Below are 14,024 nucleotides of genomic sequence, written 5' to 3' on the forward strand. Positions count from 1 at the left end.
CCCGTTCGCTATCGTCACAGATCACCATTCCCTGTGTTGGCTGGTCAACCTTCGTGGCCCATCCGGCCGCCTCGCACGATGGGCCATTCGTTTGCAAGAACATGTATTCACCATTTCATACAAGACTGGCCGTCTACACGCTGATGCGGATTGCCTCTCCAGAATGCCGCTATCATTGACAGATTGGGAAGCCGATAACTTTGACCACCTTATCGCTTCTCTGTCGTCTGGCTTTCCCGATGCCGTGACTTTCGCCACTGAGCAGCGTAATGACCCAAGCTTAAAAGCTCTCTTCCCTGGAGCGAGAAATTCATTAGGCGAAGGCCGATTCTGCGTCCGAAATGGTCTTCTTTACCAGAGAAACTTGTCCACGACGGGCGCCCGCTTTCTGCTGGTTGTTCCTGCGTCCCTCCAAACGTCTGTTCTGCGTCTCACGCATGATGACCCCACCTCTGGCCATCTAGGCACCGCACGAACACTTAGTCGCACGAAAGAGCGGTTCTATTGGCCGAAAATGAGCGAAACAATTCAGAACTACGTGGCCAGCTGTACGCAGTGCCAGAGCCACAAGCGGCCCTCCTCGGGTCCTGTTGGTCACCTGCAACCGGTAAAGCCTCCCGGTTCCCCTTTTGAGAAGGTTGGCATTGACCTGATGGGACCATTTCCACGCTCCTCAAAAAGTAACCGGTGGATAATTGTATGCGCCGACTACCTGACGCGGTACTGCGAGACGGCTGCCTTATGCTCCGCCACGGCAGTCCAGGTTTCGGAGTTCCTGTTGCATTCAGTCATCCTCCGACACGGACCTCCTCGCGTGATAACTTCCGTTGTAACAATAACAGACCCTTTGTTATTCAAGACTGCAATTTCTCAGCAATGCTTGTAACTATACGCAGTTTCCATTATCTATCTTTGTCTTGTATGTGCTTGAATTCTTATACATTTTTAGTTGACTTATGTTGCCTTCCCGATTTGCGCATCTGACACTTGTTTCTTTATTTTTTTTTTCTTGTGTGTTATAAATGTTGTACCCACCCCCTCTGTAATGCCCTACGGGCCCTGAGGGTATTCTAATAAATAAATAAATAAATAAATAAATAATAAGTGACTGTGGACGACAATTTACCGCTGATATTGTCGAATCATTACTTCATTTGTGTGCCTCCAAGTTCCGACACTCAACTGCATATCATCCGCAAACTAACGGTCTCACTGAGCGCACAAACCGAAGCTTGATCAACATGTTGTCAATGTACGTCGCCTCTGACCACAAAAACTGGGATGAAGTATTACCATTCGTCACGTACGCCTTCCACACGTGGAAACACGAAACGACAGGCTACAGCCCTTTCTATGTGCTCTACGCTCGCTCACCTTGACATACGCTGGACACTATCTTTCTTTTTGTCATCCATGAGGATTTAACAATTGCGGAAACCTTGTGTCGTGCGGAAGAGACCCGTCGACTTGCCTGCTTACGTACACTGGCAGCGCAAGAGTCCTCCAAAACTCGCTACGACAGTCAACACAGGCATGTAACCTATACTCCCGGTGATCTAGTGTGGGTGTGGACACTAATACGCAGACGTGGCTTGAGCCAAAAGCTACTGGCACACTATGCCGGTCCTTTTGTAATACTCCGTCGTGTCAGCAAGGTCAACTTTGAAATTGCACGTGTCACCACTAGTGGCCGACGTTCATGCAAGACAGAGGTGACGCATGTTGCCCGCCTGAAGCCGTTTACACGAAGGATGCAAGAATGAGAAGAGGAATGATACAAAGTATCACTACCAGGAAAAACAAGGGAAGCATGGGCAGAGAAGGAAGACGACGTTGCCTCGACTGCGATCCCCCTGAGTAAGTACGAGCCATGGAGGCGGAGATCATCATCATTGTACTGTGATCGCGGACTCAGCGTCCATTAAAACCCCCCATTAAGTTACCTTACTTTGTGTAACAATATTATGTGTGTGTGATAGCTAGTGCCATTGATAATTGAAACAATGTTAAATCATGCCATTACACTACAAAATAATGATGCAATAAAAGTAAAAACATGTTTAACAACCATGCTAGACAGTTGCAAGCTGCGCTAGTGCGGACGACATTGATCAAAATTTAAAAGTCGTGCCCTTTGCCACAGAGAGCCATCTGTCAAATGCAGATGAAACCGTTTTGCTTATAGGGCCATGCAAGCACGGCGATGCGAAAACAAAGCAAAAAAACAATAAGCATCTGCGCCCACCACGCCGACGACATGATGTGCACCCACAACGTGCATGCGCCGCCATCCGACACTGCACTTTTATTGACGTGTTTGCAGTCGTAATGAACTTCATCAAGACACCTGCTGCGTAGGACACGATCAGCCATTATGTTAGCTAAACGGCCAGTTTTAATGTTGAAGTTGGTCGAGCATACGCTGGAGCATGGGAATTGAGCAGCCGAATGTCACTTAAGCATCGATTCGTGCAAGTTTGTTACTGTCAGAAGCAAAAAGAGCATTGGGCTACTTAACAGTTTCGCTGTACATTTTTTAGCTAAAACAAGGACAGTTTCTTTTTGTAGAGAGCGAGTTCTCGAATAGGTTTTTAAAGGCTCTGCAGTCCTGCCACTGAAGAGTAGGCCTGCAGCAGTTGGAGAGAGTTTGTTAATACTGTCATACAAAACATTTGCTGTTTTAATGCCCATCGCTTTTTTTATTTCATGTAATCAACCCTCCACCGAAATTGGTGCAAACTTTTCTGAAGAAAACGGGGGTTATACGTGAGTAAATATGGAAATTTTAGGTTTGAACTTTCACTTGTGTTGTCATGTAGACTGGGGCTTTGAACGTGTAGTCCAGATGGCTAAGACTGATCACTGCAGCACCCATATTGACGAGAAGCGATAGCGTTTTTTCACAGCTGCAGGTTCTATACTGTCTGTCCCTAGGTCAGGAGCAACTCACCATTGTCACTTCTACGCACACTGCCAATGGCGAAGTGTTTATCCCTCCTTACAGCCGCTGTTTAGTTCGTCACATTGTACTGAGATCCAGCTTGGCGTGGTTCAAATACTACAAAGCCGCTGAAGTTATCGGCCTAAACACCGCCACTGGTACTATCCTCCTACCTCAAGGTCCTGCGATGACCTGTTATGCAAATACCAAACCGGTATCGCTAGTCCCTCTTGATACCTTGCAAACTCAGTCTCAACAGGGCAAGCCTGTTACTTCTGCCACCTTTTCAACCGGGATAAATCCAGACCTTCCTGCTCCTTAACGTGAGGCGTTGCTGAAATTGCTAACAAAACATCAGGCCTCCTTCAACGCTAATTCTTTGTTGCTCGGGCAGACCACAGTTGTGCATCATGGTATCAGCACCGTTAGTAAGAATATTGTATGCCGTCGTCCCTATCGTGTTTTGTTGGCAGAGCGCAAAACCGTTAAGGAGAACGTGGGTGACATCCTCAGAAGAAACATCATATGACCCTCTGCCAGGTCTTGGTCATAACCTAACCTTTTAGTTCAAAAGAAGGGTGAATTGGTACGATTTTGTGTCGACCACTGCATACTCAACAAGATCACCCGAAAAGATGTACGCATATCTGATGCCTCGTATAACTGACTCGTTGCAAGGCTCGCAATACTTCTCCACTCTTGACCTTCAGTCTCGACACTGGCAGATTCCAATGGACCAAGTAGACAAAAGATTGCCTTTTCGACTTCGGATGATCCTTACGAGTTTAACGTAATGCCCTTCGGCCTATGTAAGGCCTAGCCACATTTGAAAGGATGATTGACACTGTTTTTCACAGCCACAAGCAGAAAGCTTGTCTATGCTACTTTGACGATATCCGCATGCCTTCCTCCACTTTTGCTGACCATCTGAAATGCCAAAATGAAGTGCTCACTTGCCTAGACTTCAACTGAACATGAAGAAGTGCCACTTCAGTAAAACAACGATCATAGTTCTCATACATCTCGTTAGCAATATAAAATTTTTTTAAAATAACTAGATGGGATTCTGGCACTGTGTTCAATCAGCGATCATGGGAATGGTGTGTAGCGCACAGACTTGCCTAGTCTTCGTGCTTGCAGGCTTCGAACGCACTTGTGGCTTTGATCGTTGGTGTGTTTTTGTTTTGTTTTGAATAAAAGAACAGACCGTTTTGAACTTTGTGGCGCGATTTGAATTGGTGAGCCTAAAAGGTTAAGGGGGGGCGCGGGTCTTAGAATGGTGAAAAATGGCCAAAAAGTCGATTTTGAGAAAATGCAATATTTGAAATCTTTAGACCTATAAGCACGTGTGCTCATATTGTGAGCGCTGAATTCGATCAGTAAATGGATTAAAATTGATTATGAAGCCGCCACGGGAGCCGCAAAACAACCCACGGCAGGTCAAATTCGTTTAAACTTCTCGCGCGCGCCGCCGACAAGGCAGTTGGCCGAAAGCCGCCATCTTGGGCTTGTTTTGAAGCTGATTCCTTTGTGCGCATTTTGCCACCCTTCAAAATGTCGTCGCTTAAACAGAAGGGTTTTCCTCGCCCCTTTTCCGGAGCCCCCTTTCGGGCCGCTGACTGGCCGGAGCGCGCGCGCACCAGGCGAGCCCCCTGTTTCTCGCTTCCCATTGGCTGATGCAGGCAAAGTTGCCCGCGCTTTTTTTTTGTATATTGTTCGTCGGCCACCCGTTCCCGTTCGCGCACGTTGTTCGTCTGCTTCCCGCACGTGCCTGCTTGTGCTATGCGACCGACGCACCGACTTTCCGTCTTTTGCCGGCATGATTGGAGACGCTCGTCTAAAGAAGAAGACGTGCCAAGCGTACGGCAAGAAACGGAGGCGCCCGTGGAACGCCCGCCAGAAGAAAGCCGCCGACAACGTGCAGCCGATTTCGCCCGATGTCGCCGAAGCGGCGCATTCCGACGACGGCGCGCAGCTGCGGCCCCTTGTGTCCGAAACGGTGCACTCTCCTGTGCCTTGCAGCAGCACCTCATCAAATTGTGTCGTCGTCGGATCGTCATCTTGCACTTACACGAGTTTGCTGAGTGCGCGAGAAATGCAGCAGGCTTGAAGGCATCACTCGCATCGCAGTGCGCAACGGAACGTAAGTTCGAGTTACTAGATATTGATCTAGAGGATAGTGGCAAAGAAAACGGGACAGAATTTGTTATTGTTGATCTGGCGGCGATACGCTTGTTATTTGGACTTGTCACGTGCCCAGAATGCGGTGAAAGAAGCGTCACTATTTCAAAGGCCAAGAAAGAGTACGGGCTGTGTTCGAAGCTCATAGTCACGTGCGGCAGTTGTGACTTTCGCGAAGATTTTCGTCCCCGCGTATAGCCGACGAGAACGACGCCAAAATAAGGCCGTTTGAAGTTAATATGCATGCCCTGAAGGCCATCAACAGTATCGGCAAGGGGGCAACAGCTCTGTCGGACTTCTTCGCCGGGATAAATATTTCGCATCGAGGGCTTCACCACAAGAGTTACCAAAGCCACATGAATATAATGAAAGAAGCCTGCTGTGCGACTGCTGCCGAATGCGAAGCGGTGAACGTTGCTCGCGTCAAGGAGCTCTCTGCAAAGTTCGGCAACGCGCCCGGAAACGTCGACGTCATTTATGACAGCACCTGGCTTACGCATTGACATAGCTCGCATATATGTGTTGGCTGCATTGTTGAGATGTATAGTGGCCTCGTGATAGACCATATCGTGCTATGCAACTTTTGCCTGGCTTGCACCACAGGACCCAAGGAAGGAGAAGCAGGACATTCTGCCTGGCTCATTCAGCATACCCCTCTGTGCCAGAAGAATGTTAATTGTAATGCTGGCCAGATGGAAGTGGAGGCAGCACTACGCTTGCTTGAGCGGTCTCTTGAAAAGCACAAGCTTCGTTATACGACAATGCTGTCGAACGGCGACAGCAGGACATTCCATGCACTCACAGAGAGAGAGGTGTATGGCTTCATAAAGGTGGCCAAAAAGGACTGCATAAATCATGTACACAAGCGTATGGGAGCTGCCTTACGTACCCTTGTAGAGAAAAAAAAAAAGCTCAAGGTGGCTCACTTGGTGGAAAGGGCAGACTTAAACAACAGAAGATAAAGAAGATCACCTAATACTATGGCTACGCATTGAGAAGCCACAGGAACGATGTTGCAGGTATGCAGAAGGCTGTTCTAGCAACGTTGAACCACATGTCTTCAACTGACGAAGCACCAAAGCATGACCTTTGCCCTGAAGGCCCTGCATCCTGGTGCAAATTTCAGAGAGCTCTTGCGAAAAATGAGAAGCCGCCACCACACAAGGACAGCCTGCCTGATTTCGTAACTGAGGCATTGGAGCCTGTGTTTAGGCGGCTGAGCGACAATGCCCTCTTTGAAAGGTGCAGCGATGGGATCACCCAGAACCCATGTGAGAGCCTGCACGCTATGATTTGGCAGCAGGCCCCCAAAACTCAGCATGCATTCTTGAGGAGCATTGAAAGGGCAGTTGCCGAAGCCATGAGCCGCTTCAACCTAGGCACAACCAGGAGGAACGTGGAAATTGCCGAGAAGCTGGGCTACAGCGCTGGCAATAACTTGGTGCGTCGCAGCCTTGAGAAGGACAAGGGCAGGCTGCAAAAATCGCGAAGAGAGAATCTGACAGCAGTTCAATAAAGGAAAGACTTTCAAAGCGTCACAAGCCAGCAGGGGACTTTGTTTACAGCCCTGGTCTGCTGTAAATAGTCATGATGGCAATAGTGAGAATTAATGCAAAAATAAATATTCTTGGTTTTAGACCTAAACATGGTGTAAATCTATTGTCTATCCAAGGACAATATTATGACACGATTTTTTTGTGTTCCTTTCACTTGCAAGGCACTGGAACGACCACAAAATGAAAAAGTAATAATTCTTTGAGTCAATGACTATTTTATAGTTCTAGAACAAGCTGTGAGCAGTATTCTGGGTGGGTGCAGTGAAATTTAGCATGGCCACTTATCCTATAATATAGAGCTACAGAATGATGTCATTAATATCGCTGTAGCTTCACTTTAGCAAAAGTTAAAGTTGCTAGAAACTTCAAATGCATTTTTCTCAGTTCGATGTTTTTGCACATTGCACTCGGCCTTACGGGGGTTTTTTCTATGTTAAGCTTGAGTGAATACTACAAAGTTGGTATTATTTTATTCGTTTTGACATGATCTAGGGGGTGATGCTATTTGTATTTCGCTAGCATTACTTAAAAAATTACCATTGAAGATTTTAGTTTTTTTTTAGAGAGAAATTTATTGTAATATAGTGACCAAAAGTGTTCGTCCATTTTCTTGCTTATAAAATGCCTTCAAATGGATAAAAATAGCATCACCCCCTACAGCAAGTCTCCAGCATTGGGATTATGCATTCACTTTTTGGATTTAGCAAAAATAAATTCCCAAGAAGTCCCGTAAGAATTACGCAATTAATTAAGATTCAGACCTTCATATTTTCTAAACCACTTGAAATATTAAGAAACAAATTAGAGATTTGCAATCAGCATGAAAAAATAGCTTAGGTAGTGAAGTTTGGTTAAGATTGAGCAAAAAATTTTTAAAAAAATTAGAACCCACCTCTTAAGGTGGTGAGGCGTATCTTCTAAACCTGTGCTGATTGTTTTTTTGTGACAATGCAGCTCTGAACCGCACGAAGGCAAACGGAGCCAGAACAATGTTTTGAAGTATTCATTTACTATCTATCATTCCCATGCTCATTGAAGCGCTGTGCATTGCAACTTCCGGTAACTCTAGCTCCAGAGTTTCCTCTAGTGTATTTATAGGAAACTCTATGTTTAAGAGAGATGGCATTCAGCCCAATTCAGACAAAGTTTCGGCAGTACTCAACTTTCCACGCCCATTTTGTACAAAGGAACTGCGCAGCTTCCTTGGGCTCACGTCATACTTTCAACGCTTCATCCGCAACTTTTCCACCATTGCCACTCAACTCCTCTAGCTCCTTGCTTGTACCGTTTCCTTTAATTGGGATGATCAGTGTGAAGCCGCACTCCAAGTACTCAAGCATGCACTGACATCCCTACCGGTTCTTTGTTATTTCGATGACAAGGCACCTACGTTACTACACACTGATGCTAGTGGGCAAGGAATAGGTATCATTTTTCTACAGCACTACCGTGAATTTCGCAAGAAAGTTGTTGCGAAATCAGTTGTTTCTGACCCTTGCAGAAAAGAGAGAAAAAAAAAAAAGAAAGCTGTAGCGGAGTCTTGGCTTTCTCTCACACGCCGGTACCACGCTTCCCCATTTCTCGTTCCTGCCACATAAACCCTTCTCGTTTTAACAACGCGCGCGAAAAGAGCAAAAACAAAAAGCTGCCGTAGAGTGTTGGTTTTCTCTCAAATACCAATCTGCTTCTCTCTGCGAGGAGACGCTCCTCCTTTCTCGTCAAGTGTTGGCCACGCTGCGGCTGTGGTGCAAAGGGTAGTAGCAGAGACGCAGTCGTTGTTGTCGTCGTTTTTTGAGTTGAGGCGCTGTGCCGGGCTCCCTACCGGGTTGCAGAAATTGAGCACCTTCTTTCTTTTGTAACCACTCTTTTTTTCTCTTCTAACCACTACTCCACCCACTGTCTTCAGAGAGCGCCGGCACTGGACATTGCCGCGTGCAACTTCCCTTGCCAGGAGAATGCTGAAGCAGAAGTAGAAATGTTTTGCAAGCTGCGTGCAAAATTGATTGACTCGCCGTGCAGACGCGCATCACTGATTGCTTCAAATCGTGACGGATGTCCTGTTCTTTGTGAATAAATGTAAGTCTTCTGAAACTTCCATCTTGTGTGTTAATGCACATGTGCCACTGCATGGTGAGCCCTCCCCAGCATGGTGAGCCCTTCTTTTCTTTTTCCTCCCTCTGCTCTTTGTTCATTCACTCCATATTCCCTCCTTCGTAGCGACCTCGTTGCTTGCCCGGGCTGCACCTTGTGCACCTCCTTTCAGACGTACATTCGCTACCACGTTTGTCACAACGATTTCCCTAGAACAGTGTTATAACTGGTCTTCCATCTTAGGGTAATGCACAATAAGCGATGTGTGTATACATGCGGTTTTATGGCAGGGTAAACGGTAGTCAAAGAAGACCATATTGTAACCAGTTGTCCACTATAAGGGGTTACATTATATATGGTCTATAGTGCATATCCAACCTGACCACCATAACAGGAATGTGATTTTCCCATTTGTCACATTTGTGTATAGTAGGTCTGTTCAATGAACCACAGGCTACTCTTTGTTTTTCATAGTATATATGGATGCCAAGCAACCTATTCACTCGAAGTTTTTTCTTCTGGCCTCATCAATTGTTAGTATGTGTTCCATATTGCCCAGCACCGTTTTCGCACTTGGATAAACACTGAAGCTAGCCAAGAAGATGGCAAACATTGCTACGATGCCACTCACCGTGTCGTTTACCATTGCCCTGGCAGTGATATACTCCTATTGACGCCTGCACAAACCCCTGCTTTATGCGAAAAGCTTGAGTCTCACTATATTGTTCCCTACGAAGTTACAAAACAGATCACGCCAGTGAACTACTGTGTCACAACTCTTCATGCCCCCTCTGCCATCGGACAGAGGTCATGCATGTTTCATGTCTCAAGCCGTTTTATATGCATTCCACGTGTAATTCACAGCCCAGCTACCTGCTTCGGTCAGCTGAAGAAATCAGTGTAGGCATTTATTGGGCTTCAGCTGTAAATAATCATCATCAGTCATTTGCTCATGTGTCTTTCTCGTCGGTGTCATATTGCTGTTCCTGGAATACAGTGTCAGCTGAACAATGTTATTTCATTATAAGAAACGGCATTGCGTTTTTTTTTTGTCATGTACATAGGAATACATGTAAACCATGGCAACGTGCTGGAAGCATCCTCTATTGGGCTGCGGCGAAAATTGCATCTGCCTTGATGCAATATTGCATCGTCCTCGGGTGCTTTTCCTCCTCAAATTATTCTTTCTCCATGGGCTCAACTATTGTTTTTCATTATTAGTGAAAACATAAAAGAATGTGGAGCTAGGTAGGTGCATATATTTCCTTACTGATGCATACTGGGTGCAGTGCAGGCTACTTAAAATGCAAGTGCTTATAGTGTGGGGACAGTTACGACTCAGTCTTATTCGACTCCCGTTTATCCTCCTGTACAACCCCATGTGTACACATACCACTTAATGTGTGGTCCCCCAAAAGAAACGACTGGTTATAATGTGGTTGCCAGAAAATCTTTCTGATAAACATGATGGTGGGTCCGTGGTGTGCCTGTGGTGTGGGAGCGATGAGGTCGTCACAATGAACGCGGGGACACAGTGTGAATAAGCAGGTAGGCGGAGGAGGGATGAGAAAAAAAATAGAGACCTTAGGAGCGCTGTGCAAGCTGGCTAAGTGAGAAAGGAGGGCGTTTTTCTAGGAGACAGAGAAGCCTTTGCACTGCTACAGCGTCCGGCCGAGAGTGCTCCGCACGGAATGTGTAATCACATCCTCATCAAGTGTACCTTGAGTTTGCTGTCTAGAAAAGCATTATCATCATCGCACTTGCAAAGGTGCTGCATTTGCTACCTTGTCTGCAAATTTAATTGCTTGATGATGTGAACTACTAACTTTCACTGCAAGTGACTTGCATAAGCTTGGCGGGCTTTTGTCACTGTTGATCTCTCAGTTGCAGACCCAAACTTGGTATCACCTGCACTGATCTTGGGTCAGTGCTTGAGTGTGACCTTTTCAACGGCTGATTTTCATGTTGTTTTCGTTGAACTTTCCATGACAGCATGCCAATCCGCCACCTAGGCCTAATCAGTGCAGGTTGCTTTTTGGCAGTGGTTGCAGCTCATCGAAGTTGTTGATTGATATGGAATCAACAAAGCTCTTCGTGGTGGCTGCACTTGAAGGAAAGGAAAATCATATCGTTAATCAAAATGCGGGCAGGGGTGGAATGTGTAAAACTGAAATGGTGGTTCACAATTCCATTTCAATGTCTTGGGCACTTTGGTGCATTCAAGACTAGGACTTGAAATGAAATTTTGGTCACGGTTCAACATAGTTTGTGTAATATGCATAATAGATGGTCTGAAATGGAGGCGGCGAATTTTTGTCATGGTGCTTTTTTATGTAGTTTTGTTTCATTTCTTCTGCAATCATTTCGTTGGTATTATTGGCCTTAATTAAGACATTAATTTTTGAAAATTCGAATGTTTTAATGGTTGTAAGCACCCCTCATCGCATGACTTGATTCTAAGATGCACGACTGCATTCTCAACTCATTCTGTACATGTGCGGCCTTTAAAAAAGCTTGTTTTGCTTATAGTGTATTACCGCTTACAGTGCAAATATTCGTGACTCCATCGACTTGAGTTATAAGCACTTTCTGCTGTATTTTGCTCAAGTTTGCAGTCTTCTAAAGCAAGAAGGCTCACAAAAGGAAAAGTACTTTCATGAGGGATTCTAAGCATAGGGTTTTATAATAGTACACCCGAGAGAACTTCGGCGCTAATGTCTATGGGAGCTGCAAAGCACGGTGCTTGAGCCAGCATGGGAATGATGGGCAGTACGCGTATTTGAGGCATAGAGCCAACTTGTCGTAAGACTAAGTTCAGCAGTTCTCCACCATTTTTTATCTGCTTATAAAGTTCACAACAGTCCCTTCTTTCATTCGAAACAGTATCAAAGCACAACAGCAAACAAAGCTACACGTCCAACCACGTTCAAAGCCTGCAAGCATGAAGACTAGGCAACTCCGTGCACTACCTATCATTGCCATGGCGGCTGCATGATTGCAGCACCACAGTTTCCTCTAGTAAATATTGTACAAAACTCTGTGGTTGAGAGGGTCGATTTCAATGCCGAACATAATTGCAGCCAGGCTTGTGCTTGTGCTTTAGTATGTCACCAGTTTATAGCAGGTGCCGAGTTTTTTTCTTGTTGCTTATGTGACAGAGGGATCAATGCTGACAGTTTTGAGTTGGCAAGAAATATTTAGGCATCTAAAACTGAAAAGTGCTGCTATATGGCATCATTCTGTTAGAAACTAGTACTCCTTTGTTTTTTTTCATGCATAATAATGAAGGTATAATATTTTGTAAATACTAAATCCACATTGTAAAAATGTTTGACACCGGCAATTACCATAGTGTTCTATGAAGCTTGTTCCTTGAACGATTCTCAGTCGTAGCATTTTGTTGTTGTTGTCTTTGGTGTTGTGCAGCTGGATGCAGCAAGAGTTGCCGCATCTCGAACCTCGCCAGCCATGGAAACCATCAACTACGTAAGTGGCCGTATCTTGAACTGTGATGTCTCTTGCGGATAGGTGGCCAAACCTCAGGCGGTCTGGCCTGGGCTTCTTGTATGTGTTGGCACTTTATCGAAGTTGTATCAAATTTCAGGACAAAAACAAGAAAATAAGGGGTAGAGAAAGCAGGTCTCTTCCTTTACCTTTTCTTCAAGTTCTTTGTATTATTGCAATGTTCAAAGAAAGCTGCAGCTAATGCCGTGTTGGGTGCTTATTTATTTAGTTTTTATCCTAAGGTTTGCTCAAACTGCCAACAGTGTGCCAAACCCATATGAACACTTCACCCAACAAAACAGGACTCATTGGAGCTTGTAAAAATGAAATATCTTTGAAACACGAGGTGTCGCTAGAGCGGACGTGTAGTCAGGGAGCTTGTGTTGATCTTGAAGAGGACAAGCTGTCTTTTCAAATTGTTGACACTAGCAGCATGCCGTGTTGCAAAGATTTTTCACTTTCTCTGCTTGCATGCAAGTGTGTGAAGCATGAGTGTTTCTTTTCAGTTGTTCATAAACCACCCCTTTCCCTTGACATAAAAACACCTTGGGGTTAGTAAGATGCTAAAGTAGGAGTGGAGATACAGCAATCGCTATATTTGCTGAACGCATCTCTCTCGACTCACTTCGTTCTGGCGGAGAAGCCAGTGCCTTTTGCACACCTCGCTCTAGAGGTGTGCGCTGCTGCCGCCGCCCATTCTTGCTCACGTCGTTCGCATTGCCGCCGAAGTTTGGCTTATTTTTACCCGAGCGGGGAATCTGGCCATAAATACATCACTTCAACTTCTTTTCTGCCGCTTTAAGATTTCTGGAAGTGGCATTTGCGGTGTCGTGATTGCTTTATTGATTTCATGTTTACATGCGCTTTTCATGTAAGGGCCTTAAAACAGCTTCTGAAGATGCACTGTTGAGCGTGTTGTTTCTCTTGGCGATTCTCGTTCTTTTGGTGCCCTTCGTGACGCCAGAACAGTGATTCACGTGACATGATTAGGGCACATACTTTATATATACTCGTGGACAACTTTTCTTCGCATTGAAGGGAAAGCTACAGGGGCAGAGCTACTGCACATGAACTCTTCCGCCAAGTAGTCCAGTCCAACTCGCGCTTCGAATGACGGTGGTGTTTGAATAATAACACTGCATATGTGAGACAGCCATATGTAAGTGAAGTTTGTCAAGTTTCTTCGGTGAGTCGTCGGAACAGCTGGATGGCAACGAGCACTCACCCTAAAGTGAAGACGCCATTTTGACAGGTACATAAAACGAGTGATGTTTTGACGAGTGAAGAACCATGAAATCACATTGCAAGAAGTAAAAGAATTATGAATATGTCATTGGTGTATGCTGCGTCTTCATATAAACAACATTCTGTATAAAATAAGGTAATGTTGTTTTTTATAATTTTCATGCAGAAAATACGGACACAATTGTGTGACTATATTTTTCAGTGGTGGCACATGTCCAGTTTGGCGTCATAGCATTCCCTTCATTGCCAATAAATGCTCTCTGCAAGTACGGAACGGTCTATGTACGACAAATATGAAGTGTAAATTGTTTTGTACCCTCCTTTGCCATGCGCTCGCAACCAGCTAGCCCCGTTCTTCCTCTCGTCTCGCATAACTATCATGCGCAATGAGCTTGTAATTTCGCTGCATTTTGTGACTTTTTGATTGCGCAAATGCAAATAAGAAAAGTGTAGCCAATTAGTTCGAAATCTTGATAAGCTCAATGCTTAGCACTCACATTGCACAC

The 14,024-nt window shown here is 45.3% G+C and overlaps 1 protein-coding gene across 8 annotated transcripts in view; it reads left to right on the forward strand.

The window, feature by feature from the left end:
- LOC119178803 (proteasome adapter and scaffold protein ECM29) overlaps positions 1-14,024 on the forward strand; it is an 881,180-nt gene that overhangs the window by 589,506 nt on the left and 277,650 nt on the right. For all 8 annotated transcript variants that reach the window (XR_012895350.1, XM_075895092.1, XM_075895224.1 and 5 more), the window contains one exon: positions 12,196-12,255. Coding sequence is in view for 7 of the 8 variants with exons in the window: in XM_075895092.1 (XP_075751207.1) it covers positions 12,196-12,255 (60 nt within the window). In the remaining variant the exon portion in view is untranslated. The remainder of the gene's footprint in view (positions 1-12,195; positions 12,256-14,024) is intronic.

Source organism: Rhipicephalus microplus, chromosome 1 (genome assembly GCF_043290135.1).
Source record: "Rhipicephalus microplus isolate Deutch F79 chromosome 1, USDA_Rmic, whole genome shotgun sequence".
In the NCBI taxonomy this organism is placed as follows: Eukaryota; Metazoa; Arthropoda; class Arachnida; order Ixodida; family Ixodidae; genus Rhipicephalus; species Rhipicephalus microplus.